Source organism: Falco cherrug, chromosome 6 (assembly GCF_023634085.1).
Source record: "Falco cherrug isolate bFalChe1 chromosome 6, bFalChe1.pri, whole genome shotgun sequence".
Lineage (NCBI taxonomy): Eukaryota > Metazoa > Chordata > Aves > Falconiformes > Falconidae > Falco > Falco cherrug.
In genome coordinates this window covers 84,675,961-84,691,592 of record NC_073702.1, presented here as the reverse complement: position 1 = coordinate 84,691,592, position 15,632 = coordinate 84,675,961, and the positions used below count along the sequence as shown (strand labels likewise).

The 15,632-nt window shown below is 38.0% G+C and overlaps 1 protein-coding gene across 6 annotated transcripts in view; it reads left to right on the top strand.

The window, feature by feature from the left end:
- Positions 1-15,632, top strand: part of RGS7 (regulator of G protein signaling 7) — a 254,003-nt gene that overhangs the window by 180,090 nt on the left and 58,281 nt on the right. For all 6 annotated transcript variants that reach the window (XM_005436554.3, XM_055714833.1, XM_055714836.1 and 3 more), the window contains 3 exons: positions 11,239-11,303; positions 13,158-13,234; positions 13,377-13,458. In XM_005436554.3, coding sequence (XP_005436611.1) covers positions 11,239-11,303; positions 13,158-13,234; positions 13,377-13,458 — 224 coding nt within the window. The remainder of the gene's footprint in view (positions 1-11,238; positions 11,304-13,157; positions 13,235-13,376; positions 13,459-15,632) is intronic.

The window sequence follows — 15,632 nt, the reverse complement described above, 5'->3', positions numbered from 1 at the left end:
CAAATAGTTATTGAAAGCTACAAAGGAGAAGTGATTCATACCACACCTGAGTGATTAACCACTCCATATGAGGAAATTAGTTGCTGAAGGAGAAAAGCTTACCACTTATTTCAATGTGTTTTTTTCCTTTCCTTGAAAGTGTTATTTGCTTTTCTCAGAGGCACACTTCAGTATAGTCTCCTAGTATGTCAAAGATCAGAAAGTAATTTATTACGGTTTTAAGAGACTGAGTTGTTTAGCTGTAATGTGTATTACATTACCAGGGGGATTTTAATAAATAAATATAGGCTTAACAGGTTTGAACTTGAGATCAGGCTGAGAAAGTTTCTATTAATATCCATTAATCTAAATTAGGAGAGACTAACTTTCTAGTCAGAGCTGACCCATTGGATTGGGGAATGAATTACAGACTCTAGTCAGTAAACAGAAATCTTATATAATCTGTCCAATATTTGCATGCCAAAAATACAGAATTAAACTTGGGATCAGTTTCTTCATCATGCAGGGAGGTGCCAGTGTTGCACAGTAGACATACTTGTTACAGACCTTTTGTGATTTAAATATAAGACCTGTAAAATATGTTCCAGTTGGTGAATTTACACTCTTCTGTAGCAGAGGGGGAATGAAGGGAAAGCCCCAATCCTTCCATCTCATTGCTCCTTCTGAGTCATGAGCCAAAGGTTATCTTAACAAAGGTGTTCTTAACACGCCTGTTCAGAAACCCACCCACAGCTCCCTCATACAGCAGGGTCAGAGCATTGCAGAAGACCTACCTAAGGTGGCTGTGTGTCACCAGAATTGGCTAACGCTAGTGGAAAATTCACAGGAAAACTAAATTTTTGAGACAACTTTTCAATAGTGTTCTTATTAGCTTATCATCTTCCCAGTCCCAGAAATTAGCCTTTGCCTTGTGGCCTGTGGATTTTTTTCCAATATCTTTCTATGAATGTAAAGAGAAGGCAGATAAGGGGAGAAGTGAATACAGCTGCTTGCAAAAAAGCATCACATTATAAATGTTACAAACAGTGGTCATCAGAGGCATACAGAAAAATCAAACAGATAATCAAGAATCCAAAACAAATGTAAAATAGGATTGAAAGAATTTGAGGATGTTAAAAGATAGATTCCACCTCAAATACACTCCAAAGAGATCCTGCAGATGTTCACAGTAATTCTGTTACTTCCTAGAAAACATAGTAAATAGAATTTATGCTATTACAGTTATGCAAATAATTTTGCACTTCTAATGTATTATGGTGCTGTGCAGTGCGTCCGTTTTCATGGACTTTTCCTGAAGAAGCTTGAAACTGTGCTCCTAAAACTAATGACTGTGGTAGGCATTAGAAGTCTCTCAAGGCCAGCAAGAAGTAAGCTTTCTCTGTAATCTTCCTTTATCAAAATGATTAACAAACCACTTTCTTTGGCATTGACCTAAATTTACAAGTCTTTGAGAACAAACTACAATTTTATTTTAATTTAAATATTACTCCCAACCACTTACCATTACTCACCCATAGCTGGGCTACTGTCCAGAATGTAGCATACTGCCGAGAAAATACTTAATCTTACACTAGAAATTAAATGAGATTGAGATACGGCATGTCTTAATTTATTACGAGAGCTAACTCAAAAACAAATAATCTTTACATCTATGTTATTTCTAATTCCACATCAGATTGTAATATCAAATATTTTCTTTAATAAAGATTTATCTGAAGAATTTTTGAAGAAAAAAGACATGGAAACAGAATCTTCCAATATGTCAAGAAACTGCAGACCCATTCTCATAATAAAGATACAGCGTAGTGCTGTGTCTTGGTGACAAAAGGTGGGCTTGGATTAATTTATTGTATGTCAAAGTGGAATCGTGTAGCCTTTGATTTTGATTGTAACTATCAAAATATCAACCACCTGATCATTCTGTGGTTACTAAGGAACCACTCATTTTTACAAAGTGCTTAAAGTCTCCCTCCCTTTTTAATGAAAATCATGCTATAAGAGATCTCAAGAGAGATACCTCAAACTACAAATAATTTTTAAAAATATAGGTTCTTAGGTTCTGTCTGTTGAAGATACCCATTTTAATGCTGTATGTCTTGGAGTCCACCATGCAGGACACATTGTTCTGTGTAGAATCCCATTGGTTTCAGTGGGGTTTTATTAACGAAAACAAGTATGCACATTTATAATATTTTTTTCTTTAAGCCCAGTGTATTTCAAATCCTTTCACGTTTCTTGAGTTAAGTCATGTTTCTGAATTATGATTTGGCTTTGTGACAAATAGAATTGGATCTCAGTTCAGAAAACTGGCTCTGGAAAGGAACACAAGTAATGGCTGAGCGTGTGACCTACCTGTAATCTCTTTCCTTACAGATGTAATTTTTTTAACTGACATAATTTATTTCTCTCAGATTAAAAACAGTTCATGTCATTAAGAACTGATTAAATATGGAGATTTTTTATGTCCGTTGCATCTCAGAAAGGGGAAATATAAAGCCACATATGAAATTGTTATTCCATATGGATTTGGCCTCAGTTCTTATGGGACCCGTCAGGTTCTCTTGGAGTTTTTGTGACTCACAGGTATTGCCAATTTGAGGAATTCAGTTCCTTACTGTTTTTGAGCAAGATAAATAAGAAATACAGAAGGTTAGGGGAAAATTCCATTCACAACAAAATAGCAATTATTTCTGTGTTTGGAAAGCTCAAGCCTAAGCCTAAGCAAACAAATGAACACAGCTGTGACAATGTAAGAGGCTTATAAGAATTTCAAACGTATAAGATATTAAGAAGAATTAGTAACTTTTACTTATTTTCTCTAGTGCGCATTTTGTCGATGGTTAGACTCAAAAGTGTTTGTGATACACAGACCTTTTCTTACAGTTAGCTGCATATTAAAAAAAAAATGTTGAAAGGAGAGACAGAATAAAATTTCACAAGTACCACAGTCACTTACAGTGTTAAGGAGGTTTGGACCAATACTGGAAGACAACAGTCCGCTACATCTATATAGTTGCAAGAGGCTGCTGTTTGAGCCTTGTAATTTTATGTGTGTGCATTTCTCCCAAGTGAGTTAAAAATGGAGGAGGACTGCAGAATCTTGGGTAGGTTATGGAGAACACCATAAATAACTGATAATGCAACATGAGTTTAAGAGCACAAAACATGTGATCTGTAAATGATGCTAAATTCGACTGTTTTTCTATATATTCAAAGTAAATTTTTAAATTCTGCTACTATGAAAAAGGGCAAGTTATGAAAAGGTACATATTTTCAATAGCCTTCCAGATAAAGCCGTGCCATGAAGGCAGTCTTCTAGGAAATTAGAGCACTTGCAGGAAAAACAAAAGGCTTAATTAATTGCTCCTTTTAAAAGTGTGAGCTCCCTGTCTGGATAAGTGCTACCTCTAAACTTCTGTGACAGTTCTACGGACATTTAGGACTCTGTTATCCAGGCTGAGTTACAGTAAAATAAGGAAACCATCTACTTTTGCTATGTGAAAGTTGTCGTCTCATAGCTGTTGTTTGCCAGCATTTTTATGAAAGCAAAAGTCTGTCCTATTTAATTTTTCTTGATAATCAGCTAACAACTCAGTCTGTACAAAGCTCCCTTCCTAATGATACCTTCTTATAGCTTAAGAGTGAAATGACAGACCTCTCTGTGTTCATGTAGAGCCTCTGCTGCTCCGTTCTGAACAGGAGTCATTGCACCTGGCTCATCCGCCTCTGCTCTGCCAAACTTGCCGTCGTGCTAAAGAATATATAGTACACAGAAAGTAATTACAATCATGTATCAAGTTTTTCACATCTTGAAAATTCTCATATTGTTTTCTCTCTAGAGTTTGTTGCCTACTTATTTTACATGCCTAGCTTCAAATCCCTCTATGAACATTTGATTAGTTCAGGAATTTAATCTCTCATTCATCTGGCTGCATCCTTTCCTGTGGAGTAACTGACTAGAAGGAGAAATGCACAGAGGATGCTAAATATTGTTTCTTTGCCCGAATGATCAGGCAAGATTCCCTTGGCAACAGCTTATTAGTAAGCGATTTGTGTTTGAGAAATATTAAGCCCTATTTCTTACCTGAACTCTGCTGGAAAACTGTATGTGCTCAGCATCTCTGGAAGTCAGTCCATAATTATGAGTTAGTAGCTTGGGGCAAAACTGGTAGCAGAGTAGAATTTTCTTTGATATAAATTGTCAGACATGAACTAAAAATATATTTGTTAAAATTTATGCCATGAGAATGAGGAGAAATTTACCAGTGTCGATAGTTTCTGGAGAGCTCTGCAGTTCTGTAATCTTGCATCTTGATGTCCAGTTCCCATTTTTTCAACAGCTGATGCCAGCCAAAGTACATCAGCAATGACTCCTGCAAGCAATCCTCTTAGGTCCTTAACAGAGATCCCTCCTTTAAGGATCTGTCCCAAAGTGCCTCAAATACTGCTGGATCTCTAGGTGTAGTAAGGAGCAGACTCTTTCCACCAGACTCAAGTAATGCACTAAATTGCTGCCAAGACTGCATTGTGGCTCCTTACGTGTGTGCCTTTGCTTTGAGAAACTACATGTACAGAATATATTAACTAAGATCTTGGTGGCAGGACTAAGTGAGAAGACCAGTCTATAAAGGAGAATGGTCCCTGAAGAAAAAGGGCCAGTGCTTGCTAGGCATGAAATTTAATGTGGGCAGAACCGAATCAAATGAGCTGTAGGAAAGAGACTTAGCAGAAAGATGGAAGAGGTGACCTACAAGATTTTTTTCCACTCTGAATTCATATCCCATTATATTTCTCTGCAGAGCTACATAATTCACTCATTAGGAGCTATCTCTGTCATATAAATGATGAAAAGAAAGTCTCACTTCAACAAGCATGTCCCGAATTTTTTTCTGCTTCTTGCTAATTCTGACATTGACAACCACTGCAGCGAGGGCTCTGTAAGCAGGAGGCATTTCCTGAAAACGCTTTCCAGCCAGTTCACCACTTTAGAGTTTTACTTACTTGTAAACTTAGATATACTTACTGATTCTTTTTTTTGTTCCATAAATGTGTAATTTATTTCCGTAATCTGTGGAGCACGGAAAATGTGTTTGGCCAATACATTTGTATGCATGCATATGAAAAGGTAGCTGACCCAAGTACAGGTTTTCTGCAGTAATGTAAAATTTAAAGTAAAGTAAAGCTTTACTTTAAATGCATTGGTAATCTGAATCTAGGTCCCTTATAAACAGAGATAAAATTTCGTGTCAGAATAAGTTCCAAGATTTATAAACATAACTTGTAATTTTCAGAATTGCTTTCAAATTTCTGTGTTGATTTGTGTGTTTCATTACCAGTATGGAAACTGGGACTTTCAGGTCATGAAGGCAGCAGTGACAACAAACGGTGTTTTTCTCTAGTCGTGCACTATCATGCCACTGATAGCCCTCTGTCAGGTGGGCACTGAGTAATTGACCGCTTTGTCAAGTAATGATTACCTTCTGATGCCCTCCCTGTAGCTGATTTTTGCAGTTTAGAAGAAAATTCTTTTCATCCTCCAACATCAGCAGCCTTGCCTTGGATTGCACATGCCCTAAGTAGTTTCTTTGCAAAACCAGTGTATTTGGATTTGTTGTGCCTCCTTTTCTTAGCAGCTTTTTAGCAAGTGCATTTGGGTCCCCCTTAAATCTGAGTGCCTTAAGAGGTGGTAGAAAGCTTTTTTTTTTTTTTTTTTTGTGCCAAAGCAGGGTATTAAATTCTTGAATGCAAATTGAGAGCATTATGATAACATCAAGAAGTATAAAATAATTCAATGGATGCAATTTTAAATTAGATTTGACAACAGGATATTTTTCATCTGATCCTATAGTTCATGTAGTAGTGACGACTCTTTCATACCTCTTTTGGTTAGCCTGCAGGATTTTCCCAAGCCAACATCATCTGGGGACTTTTGTGTGTTGAAGATGAATTTGCCTTTTTCTAATTCTTGAGCTCTCTGATAGTTTGAGATTTGGTTTCGTTCTTGCCCTTGGCTTATGTTAGAAAGACCTCTACCCATCTAAATCTATAATAAAATTGCATTCCTTAAATGTTATAGAAAGAGTGTGATCAAAGAATATAAAGTAGAGAAAGGGAAGAGTGTTTCAGGAGTTACATTTTTGACCATTTGGCAATTTAGTGCACACAAGCAATTATGGTCTTCCTTCTAACTTAATAGTATTAGCTTATACTAAAGAACATAGGCTTTTTTATAGGTACACAAGACTGATGGGTGACCCATTTGATCGCCTAAAAGTTGTTATCTTTTTGTTAAGACTAAGTGAAACTCAATAGCTGTTGCAAAGAGAAAAAAAATATATTTTTTTTATTGAATAAAAGCAGAGGTGACCTGGAGAAAGTATAAACAGCCCTAGAAATCCCACTGATTAAATGAGATCGTTGATTTCATTTTCTCCATCCTGCAGTCATGTTCTGTGCCGATTGTCCTGTAATTCTCCATCTGATGCTGGCACTCGCATACGGAGAGAGAACTTCTGCCTGCCCACAGGGCACTTTGAAACCCTCAGACCTTGCAATACATTTTATTTTCTTTGCTCTTTAAATACTGACTAAGCATGTACACACTGACTCTGAAACAAGAATTTTGACTCACAGAGAGTATGAAGTGAATCTGGCCTCAGCGGAGATAATGAGTGTTCCCTGAAAGTTAACGCCCACCATCGGGGCTGAATCAAGCTGTAACACCACTGGCACTGGGACAATTATGTAAGGACTTTAAGTTTGTGTACATGGTGGTGGATGTGTAGGTGGTGTTATCCATGAGCTTCAGAGGCCCAGTTGTACTTGCACTGAATTTAGCTGAGGCTTTTTCTCTGCTGTAGTGAGAGGGAGGGTTTAGCCTCTGTTTCGCAACAAGCTTAAATTCCTCAGTTTAACTTTTGGGTGAAAGCTCTGGATTTTTTTCAGTAAGTGTGTGTAATATAATGTGGACTCAGTCCAGGTTCTTGATTCTAGAGTGAAACCTGTCATTATAGCTATGATCTCATTTAAAGAAAAAAAATCTAAAGAGGTTTCTTAGGACCTTTCAGGTACAAATAAACAGTCAAGAATGAGATACCAAGGTAGCTAACTGTGAAAATGGGTTATTAACAGTTTAAAAACTTGCAAGAGGGAAAGCCAGGCACCTTTTTCATGCAGCTCTCTCTAGAACACTCTGCAATCTGACTTTAAGTCTCATGTTGCTCATGTTTTTGAATGCCTGAATAGAATTTTCAACAGCGAGTAGTCTGTATTTATTGCACAGCTACCAAAGTGTGTTTTAGGACTGTTTTGTGGTTCAAATGCCCATTTATAAACATCAGTGGCTGTCTTTCATTATGAAATATTGCGTATTAATATTGCCTTTAAAATTTTTGGCAAATCTGTTTTCTCATGATAATCTATCACTTCTAAAGCACAAGTTATAGCATCTAATATATAATTCAGTTTAGTGGAGGCAATTATGTTGATTGCAAAATCCATCAGAATACACTGGCTCTAAAAATAAGAGTGTATGTGGCAGTCCATATTTAGCAAATTGAGGTTATTAATCAGACCCTGTTCCTTGCATATAATTCATCCATACGTTAAGCATTTTTCAGCACCCTTGTCAGGGAGTGGCAAGAGCAGGCAGCTCTGCAAGGGAAGGTAAGCAAGAACCGAGGGTGGCAATAGTGCAGGTGGGAGCAATGTTCTCTCTGACAAAGTCTCAAGTGATCAGGGAGGTCCAAGGTCCAGCCAAGAAGCCAGAGCAGAGTCGGTAGGTCACAGGGCTGGTTAGAGGCATGTCTACAATGTAGCTCAAGCTGGGGCCAGGCGAAGTAGCTGGGCTTAAGCGCAGCTCCTGGGCACAGGGAGCCTCAGCACGGACCTGGATGGGCTGCTCAGGGCAATTGGTGGACTGAGGACCCTGACCAGGACCTTTGCGGGGCAGATAATTAGAGAAGTATACAGAAAAATAGAGGAGTTTAGCTGGAGACCCTTCCTGCAGATTGTACTTCTGTTTGAAGCTGTAAGATCACTGGCAACTTGTACAAACCACAGGATTAGAAAAGCAGACACTGTTGTTCTCTGAAATGCTGAGGGTCATCACTCTGCTTGGAGAGGGAAAGTGACTGACACCATCCCCACGTGCTCAAGGTCAGGTTACTGGACACACAGTTACTTCACATGTGTTTTGGTGCAGAAAGGAGCAGTACCTGCGAAAGATGGAAATATCCATATTTCATATCTTATTGTTTTACAAGCCAGAAGAACAAAATCCTCATTTCTCTGTGTCTTCAAACTTTCTGGCTGGAAATGAGAGTGACGTTCACATTTTTCTTGCTTTCCAATGTGCTAGTGAATTTTGTTACAGACAAGCCAAAGAATACGATAATGAGAGCGTGAACTGGTGAACTCAAATTTCTGAGCTGATGCCAGCTTCTCGTGTGACTATGAGCAGACTTAAACAGATCCTCAGACATGCATTTCTATAATAAGGATGTAATTGTTAGCATGTAGCAATGGCAGTAAATTGAGTCAAAGAGTAGGAATGCCCTGGAGGACTACTTTCTTCTACACTAGTGGATATGTTGTATTTCCCAAATAACTAAATCTTAATTGAGCATATACTGCCTTACCCGCACTGGCACATAAAACCATTTCTGACTTAAAGAATCCAAGCCACGGGTGTTAAAAACTTTAAGCTCCTGAAGGGGAGAGTATCCAGAGAAAAAAGTTTTGGGGGATGAACATGATTTTTTGAGTCTTGTCTAAGATATGCTCATAATGAAAAACAAATTTGCTATGGAGTTGGAGCAAAAAAGGCCATTAAAAAAAACCCTGCAGGGAAAATACTGTAGTCCAGTCACCCAGTGAAGACAAGACTGTTCTTAGACCCAGTATCAGATTAATAGTGTGGCAAACTAATTCCTCTTGCCTGCTCCTGGTGACCTGGTTGTTGTTTTGCCACTGTTGAGAACTTTGTGATCTGACGATGTTTTTTTGTTAAAATTGATCCTGACGGAAACATGGACAGTCATCCACCTCTGCAGCAACATTTTTTGTTGGAGATAGCAGGAGATGCTAATCACAAAATATACCCCCAATGGGACTCAAGGAAGTGCTATGCTAACTAAAGGTGCCTATACAGGGACCATGAGAATGTGGTTTACAACAGCTTAAACAAGTGCAGAGAACAGGGAGTTTGTTTTGTTTCTGTTCAGATGGTATTAGAGTGGTTGGATTACACAAAATTTGACCCCTGGAGTTCTCAGAACTGTCTGCACATTTCTATTAAATATGTATTTTATTGAATATGTATTTAATTCATAAACATGAATTTTAAAATTAATATTTTAAAGGGGTTTAAGGATTATTTTTTTCTTGTTCAATGAAATAACTGATTGTGAAGGACAAGAGAGGAAAATGTTTAACTGTAAAAGAAGCTAAATAACAAAGACCATCTCTCTCCTCAGTATTGTCTTACCACTGTACTGATTGTGGATGCAACCTAGGTACAAAGGGTCCAGAATTCATCCCTTCATCTTTTTGTGACATTTCAGCATGCATGCCAATGCATTAGTGTAAGTGTATATTAATATTAAAATGCATAGAAACGGAGGCTATAGAAACTGTTTGTCTCTATGCTTGGTTTGTGATGTGGATTTGTATCTGTATTTATAGATTTTGTAGACACAGAAATTGCATTGGAACCAGAGAGGATATGGGAGTGCAAGGAATAGAGAAAGTGGCTGCTTATGGGGGTGGAAAGTGAAAAAGTATGAAAGAACACAGACCATATCACACACAAAAAAAAAGGCGGGAAGGGGAGGGGGGGGAGATGACAAAAACTGCATTAACATGTAACTTCATTTTACATCAAGTAACAACTGTAACTGCAGCTGGAGTTATTAGAAGTGCTTGTCATCAGTTCCACTGAAAGAGCATCCACTGGAGTGGGTTTGCATACATTTGCAGGTGACTTGTCAGAAATAAATGTTTCCATGGAGTCGTAAAACATAATTGGTTTGACTACCTTAAAAATCAAAGCTATACATAAGATGAGCACTTCCCTCTTCCTAGGGATTTCAACAGTTTAGCTCCTCTGTGAAGTTATTCCTCTCTGCTCCTGTAGTTGACCAACTGGCAGTCAGGAAGCAGGAACAGTAAACCACAGCCAGTAAATGTGGGTGTTTTCGCTGATCATAAAAACCATGCATAAGTTAAGGTTTTCTTACCTACACTGATCAAAAGATTACTGTATCTCACACATAAGAAAGTGCTCTGAAGTAATGAAGTGGGTAAATATTGCACAATAAGGAATTGTGCCGCACTCATTCTCTTGCTGGTGGAGGAAGCTGCACGATATTCAGAGTTGATGTGAAGTATTTGTTGCTAAATAAAGTCTAATGGAAATGTATGTTGTTCAAGTGTAACGGAGTGCATAAAGAATTCAGGAGCGAGCAACGTGATGCAAGCCCCTGTGCTGTTTATGTAGTCTTTGAGTTTCATTTTCCTCCCTGTGTCCTTTCAGTATTTAGCTGTCAGTATTCTACTTTATTAAGATTCTCCTCTGTTTGAATGAGGTGGAGGCAGAACAGCTCTGCTGAAGGATTTTGGATCCAGAAAAAAATGAAAGAATGTTTTTCCCATTATATCTAATACATGATAGATTTTTTTTCATTTTTAGCCTCTTGTTTTCTGTTTTAAATATTGGTTATAGCAGACTAATCTGTATAAGACTTGAATTTTATCTAGATTTAATTTTTAGCTAAAATCTTCTTAGACTGACATTTTGTGATTTCTAAATATAGAGTAAAAATACATAAAACCATGTATATGCATTCTTAAAAACCTATTTGAGTAATATAGCAGCAGCTCCTGATAAAACTCTTATGCATTTTGAGTTATACTCACAGTTTCAAAAATGTTTTTGCCATTTTTTCTTTAATGTGCTAGTTGCCTGGCAGTTAAAGCACTTCACCCAAGTATCTCATACATTTTGTATATGATGTCTTGCATAAAGCAGATTTTATAATTATTTAATGAATCTCTGTATCTGACCCATCATTTTAGTTACAATGCTGTTAGCATTGACCCTGTATTTAAAGACTTTTAGAACAGGGGGAGAAATCAAACCAGAAAAAGCTAGCAGTAAAACAGACATGAAGTCTCTATATTTCTGGTCTGCTGTGTTTGTGAGATAGTATCAAATTCTGTTATTTTATTCTGTTCCAGCCGTTTACCTCTGCAAGCGGACAATGCAAAACAAAGCAAGGCTAGAGCTAGCAGACTATGAAGCTGTAAGTACATGGGGAAGGGCAAATTTCTCCGCTGGGTCTAATGAGCATGTGAAATAATGTTAAGTATGAGAACTGCAGGCATAATGTGTGAAAATTTATTAGTTATCCTCTTTTGCCAGCATGTGGGTATGAGAGTGCTCAACGGTCATACGCGCTGTTTGAGAGACTGTAGTGAAGACTAACTGGGCAAAAGTTGAGATTTTGGTCCATCTCCAATCTTACCCTGCTCAGATCACCGTGCCAGGATCAGAAATAACCATTCACAAATCCCAGATACACCACAAGTGTTTGAAAGCATTTTTACTCTACGCCGTGTAAGGTTTGAATGAAGGATATCTGGCAGTGTTTTCAAAAGCACTTGGTAGCTGCAGAAATATAAATCTCATTCTTTAAAGTGATGCTGGTGCTTGAGCCTTTATCCCATCAGTTAGGCAAGAGGCAAAGAACAGGCTAGAGGCATTTACCACTGCTTGAAAGTTGGGCTGTGCCCCAGGCAAGGTGAGATAATTGGGGCCAAGAAGAGCCAGAAAAAGTTTGATCAGTTGATGAGGACAACACTCGCTAAGGAGAGAGAAGTCTTGAATTCCATCCCTATCCCCCCAAAAAAATTCATGAATTTTTCAGGAAAATGTCACCATAAAATTGATGACCCACGCCGGCTCTGTGCTGCAAGCTGTCCAGCGGCACTGCCGTGACATGATAGCAGGCTGGTCAGCAAGGCTTCTCAACATGCCAAGCGCTCCAGCCGCAGCACCATGCTGACACACTTTATTGCTTCTTCTGGCACAGGCTTGCTTTTCAGTGTACTGCACTGTGGGGTATGCATAATTTTATACTTACATGCCTTAGAAAATTCACCTCCAGTATACAATACACAAGAGCCTTTACTGGTATTGACAAGATCTCCAGAAAGCCTGCTCTTCACTCCCTGCAGTCTTTATTTTCAGTAACTATGTCTCAGAGATATATTTGCAATGCATACAAATACAGTTAAAGCAACTTTTGTTAGGGAGTTTACAGACAATTTTTCACTTAGTAAAAGCAGTGCATGAAGGTAACAGGGTTCATTTTGGAAGAAGATAAAAGCCTCAGCCTTCTCCGTGTTAACAGACTGCATACTGCTGCCATTTAAGCTGGGGGGAGATTGGAAAAGCTCTGTTACAGACAGTGAAGCTGTTCCGGCATCACTGGAGGAAAGAATTTTGCTAAGATGTTACAAATCTTCCTCCTATTGTTAGTAGGCTGTAGGATATACACAATTCCTGCACAGTGGTGAAGAACTATAGTCTGCATTTTTGTAAAACGAGGATAGATGTGGTGCTTTGGCAAGATTCCTATACTGCCAAAATACTGATAGCTTCTTATTATTTTATTCCAAATAAATTGATAGGCAGCCCACACTGTTCAATGTAAACTGTTTGTATAGATGACTGGTGGGAATTACCATGTGGATCATCCAGTATGGGAAGTAATGCTCTTCTCTTTCAGTATTAGGTACTTTCAAAACAAGAATGTTTCTTTGTATTATTGCAAAATTACTCAGCCAGCACCCAGTATATAAAGATGCTTCAGCAATCACATGTTCTGCTGAAAGCTGCATCCAGCCTTGTCATCAGAGTTTCAAAACTGAAATAATCAGGGTGTTCAAAAGTAGGTAGACCTAGTATTCCAACCCCTATGGTGTCAAGGAAAGACTTTATATCAGATAGGGAAGGTACATTTACACGGGCACAGATATGACTTGTATTACATCTTGGGGGAGGTGGGTGAGGGGAGGACGGAAAGATAAACTAAAATCTATTAAGTAGTAAATAGCTTACAACCTAACCCACTAAAATTGTAATGTATTTTCAGGAGAGTTTGGCCAGGCTACAGCGAGCATTTGCTCGGAAATGGGAGTTTATTTTTATGCAAGCTGAAGCACAAGCAAAGTAAGTTCCTTTGAAGAGGAAGAGTTTTGGGTTTGTGTGTTTGGTGAAGGGAGAAGGGGAGGGAAAACTGATTGGACCCTTCTTATGTTTCAAATTACTGTCATTAACACTGTTTCTTTTAAATATCCTGTAACATTGACAGAGTTGACAAGAAGAGAGACAAGATAGAGAGGAAGATTCTTGACAGCCAGGAGCGAGCATTCTGGGATGTGCACCGGCCGGTGGTGAGTGCCGGTGGGGCTGCTCTACCTGTGAGCAGGACCACTGATGGACATCAGCTTCTGGGGAGCACTGGGGTAGCCTGGGAGTCAGTAAAAGGACTGAAGGTCTGGGGCCCACCTCCCTTTTTGCAGGATCTAGAGTTTATATCAAATTACTATTGAAGACTGCAGATATGTGTACTCTGAGTTTAGGGTTTTCAGGGAATAGATTTGTGGTTTCTGATTTCTTCAGTCAGAAGATACCTGTCTTTGGCTATGACCAGCTCAAATGTTTCCCATGGTATGAGTCACACAACCAAAATTATCAGCATAGCTAAAAATACTTTTAAATAAATCTGACTTTTTTAAAAAATCTGGGGTTTTTTGCTTTCTAAGTCTTTCAGCTTCACTCTGGTCACATTTCCAAGCTATTTTTAATGTACATAAAAGTTAAATATTGTTAGCTTTGAGCTGTGGGAGTCATACACTGTCAAAAAGATTTGTCTGAGTCCCTTGTCAAAGTCCATCTGAAACAAAATTTAAAAAAAGAATGTAGATAATCAACTATCTTTGAGATCTCAAGCATTGTGAAAGAATGTCAAACAACACAAGACTTCCAGTTAAACTGTAAGAACTCAATAATCACATTTTTATGCTTTAATACAGAATTATATGTTTCCCTTACTTAGAATTAAACTTCCATTTTCTGTGTACAGAGTTTGGTACCATTACCAATGAAACCAAACCTGGGCTATATCTTCCACTGTGACACTGGGAAAAGGGACTTAACTAATTCTAATTCTGGGGAAGTTAGGTGATTATACCAGTAGAAGTGAATACAGTGAGAAAATTTCAGATAAAAAATAATAAACTTGGACATGGTCAGCTTTCATTGTGACTGTGGAATTGAAAAAGTGGTAGAAGAAATTGATTTTTAGGTAAGATTTAGAACACCAGGTAGAGAAAATATTTTGAAGTGAAAGAGTCAAACCACAGGCATTAGATGCAAGAAGACATTATTGTTTCATCACTGCCATAAAGTAGGGAAGGAGGACAGAATACAATCTGCCATCTGATGTTGATGGGAGATACATATAGAATAGACACAGCAAGTTTCTGTGAGAACTTATGAGAACTTTGAAAGTGCAGACAGCTTTTATATTCACTGCAGAAATGGATCTAAGGGTTTTGAATCTGGGAAAGAGATGCTATTTCCAGTTTGGAAGAGAAGACGAATTGTTAAAGTTTCAAGTTAAGATATAGGCAGACAATAAAGAGAGAATCAAAGGGACCAGAACAAGAGGAAATTGAATCTGATTAAGAGCTTTGGCTGAACTGTGGGTAAATCTGCCTGGTCCAGCAGATGTTTTTAATCTGGCTGTAGACATACCTAGGAAATAACAGAGGCAAAAGACTGGCTTACAGTCAGCAATGTAGGCTCCTGATTTTAGGAGATATAAATAGAAGAATGGAGAGGTTGCTACTTTGCTTAACCAGCTCCTCTCACTAGTTACTGAAATACTAATTTTGAAAACATTGTTTTGAATTTACTGTCACAGTATAAGCCAGAAGCTTCTATGAAAAAGAATAAAAAAACAGAAGAGGAACACACTGAAAAGAGAAAGGTGATGCTAGAGCTAATTGCAATTTCTAATGGCTTTTCAAGACCCCCAAAAGTCCACCAAAAGCTCACAGAAATGTTGCTGTAACCGTCTAATTTTGAAAAATTCAGTAATGTTTGGATAAGAACCTGGGGTTAATGCTTATTTTTATTTACACGTTTTCATCTTTTGATAAAAATTCAGATGCGAGGAGTGATGACTATATTGTAGAAAATTCACACCAGTTTAATTTTTTGGCTTTTAAAAATGAATTTTGAGAACCAAATATGTCATTATTTGTTTGGGGCTTTTTTGTTTAGGTGAGTAAATAAGTGGTTTTCAGGGGCTTTTTGCAGCTGTCCTGGTCTGTAATTGCTTTATTTCTTACCTACCTGACTACGGTACTGGTACCAAACCTTTAGATATAGAATATAATCTATGAATGTTACATCTGCATTTTATTTCAAAAAAAAAAAGAGATACTTTAGGCTGATGAAAGGGATAGAAGAGGAAAGCAAGCCGTCAGCCAAAAGGACAGTGCAGCAGTGCACTACAGGAGTGGGAGACGTGAAAAAAGAACAACTATATGACAGTGAA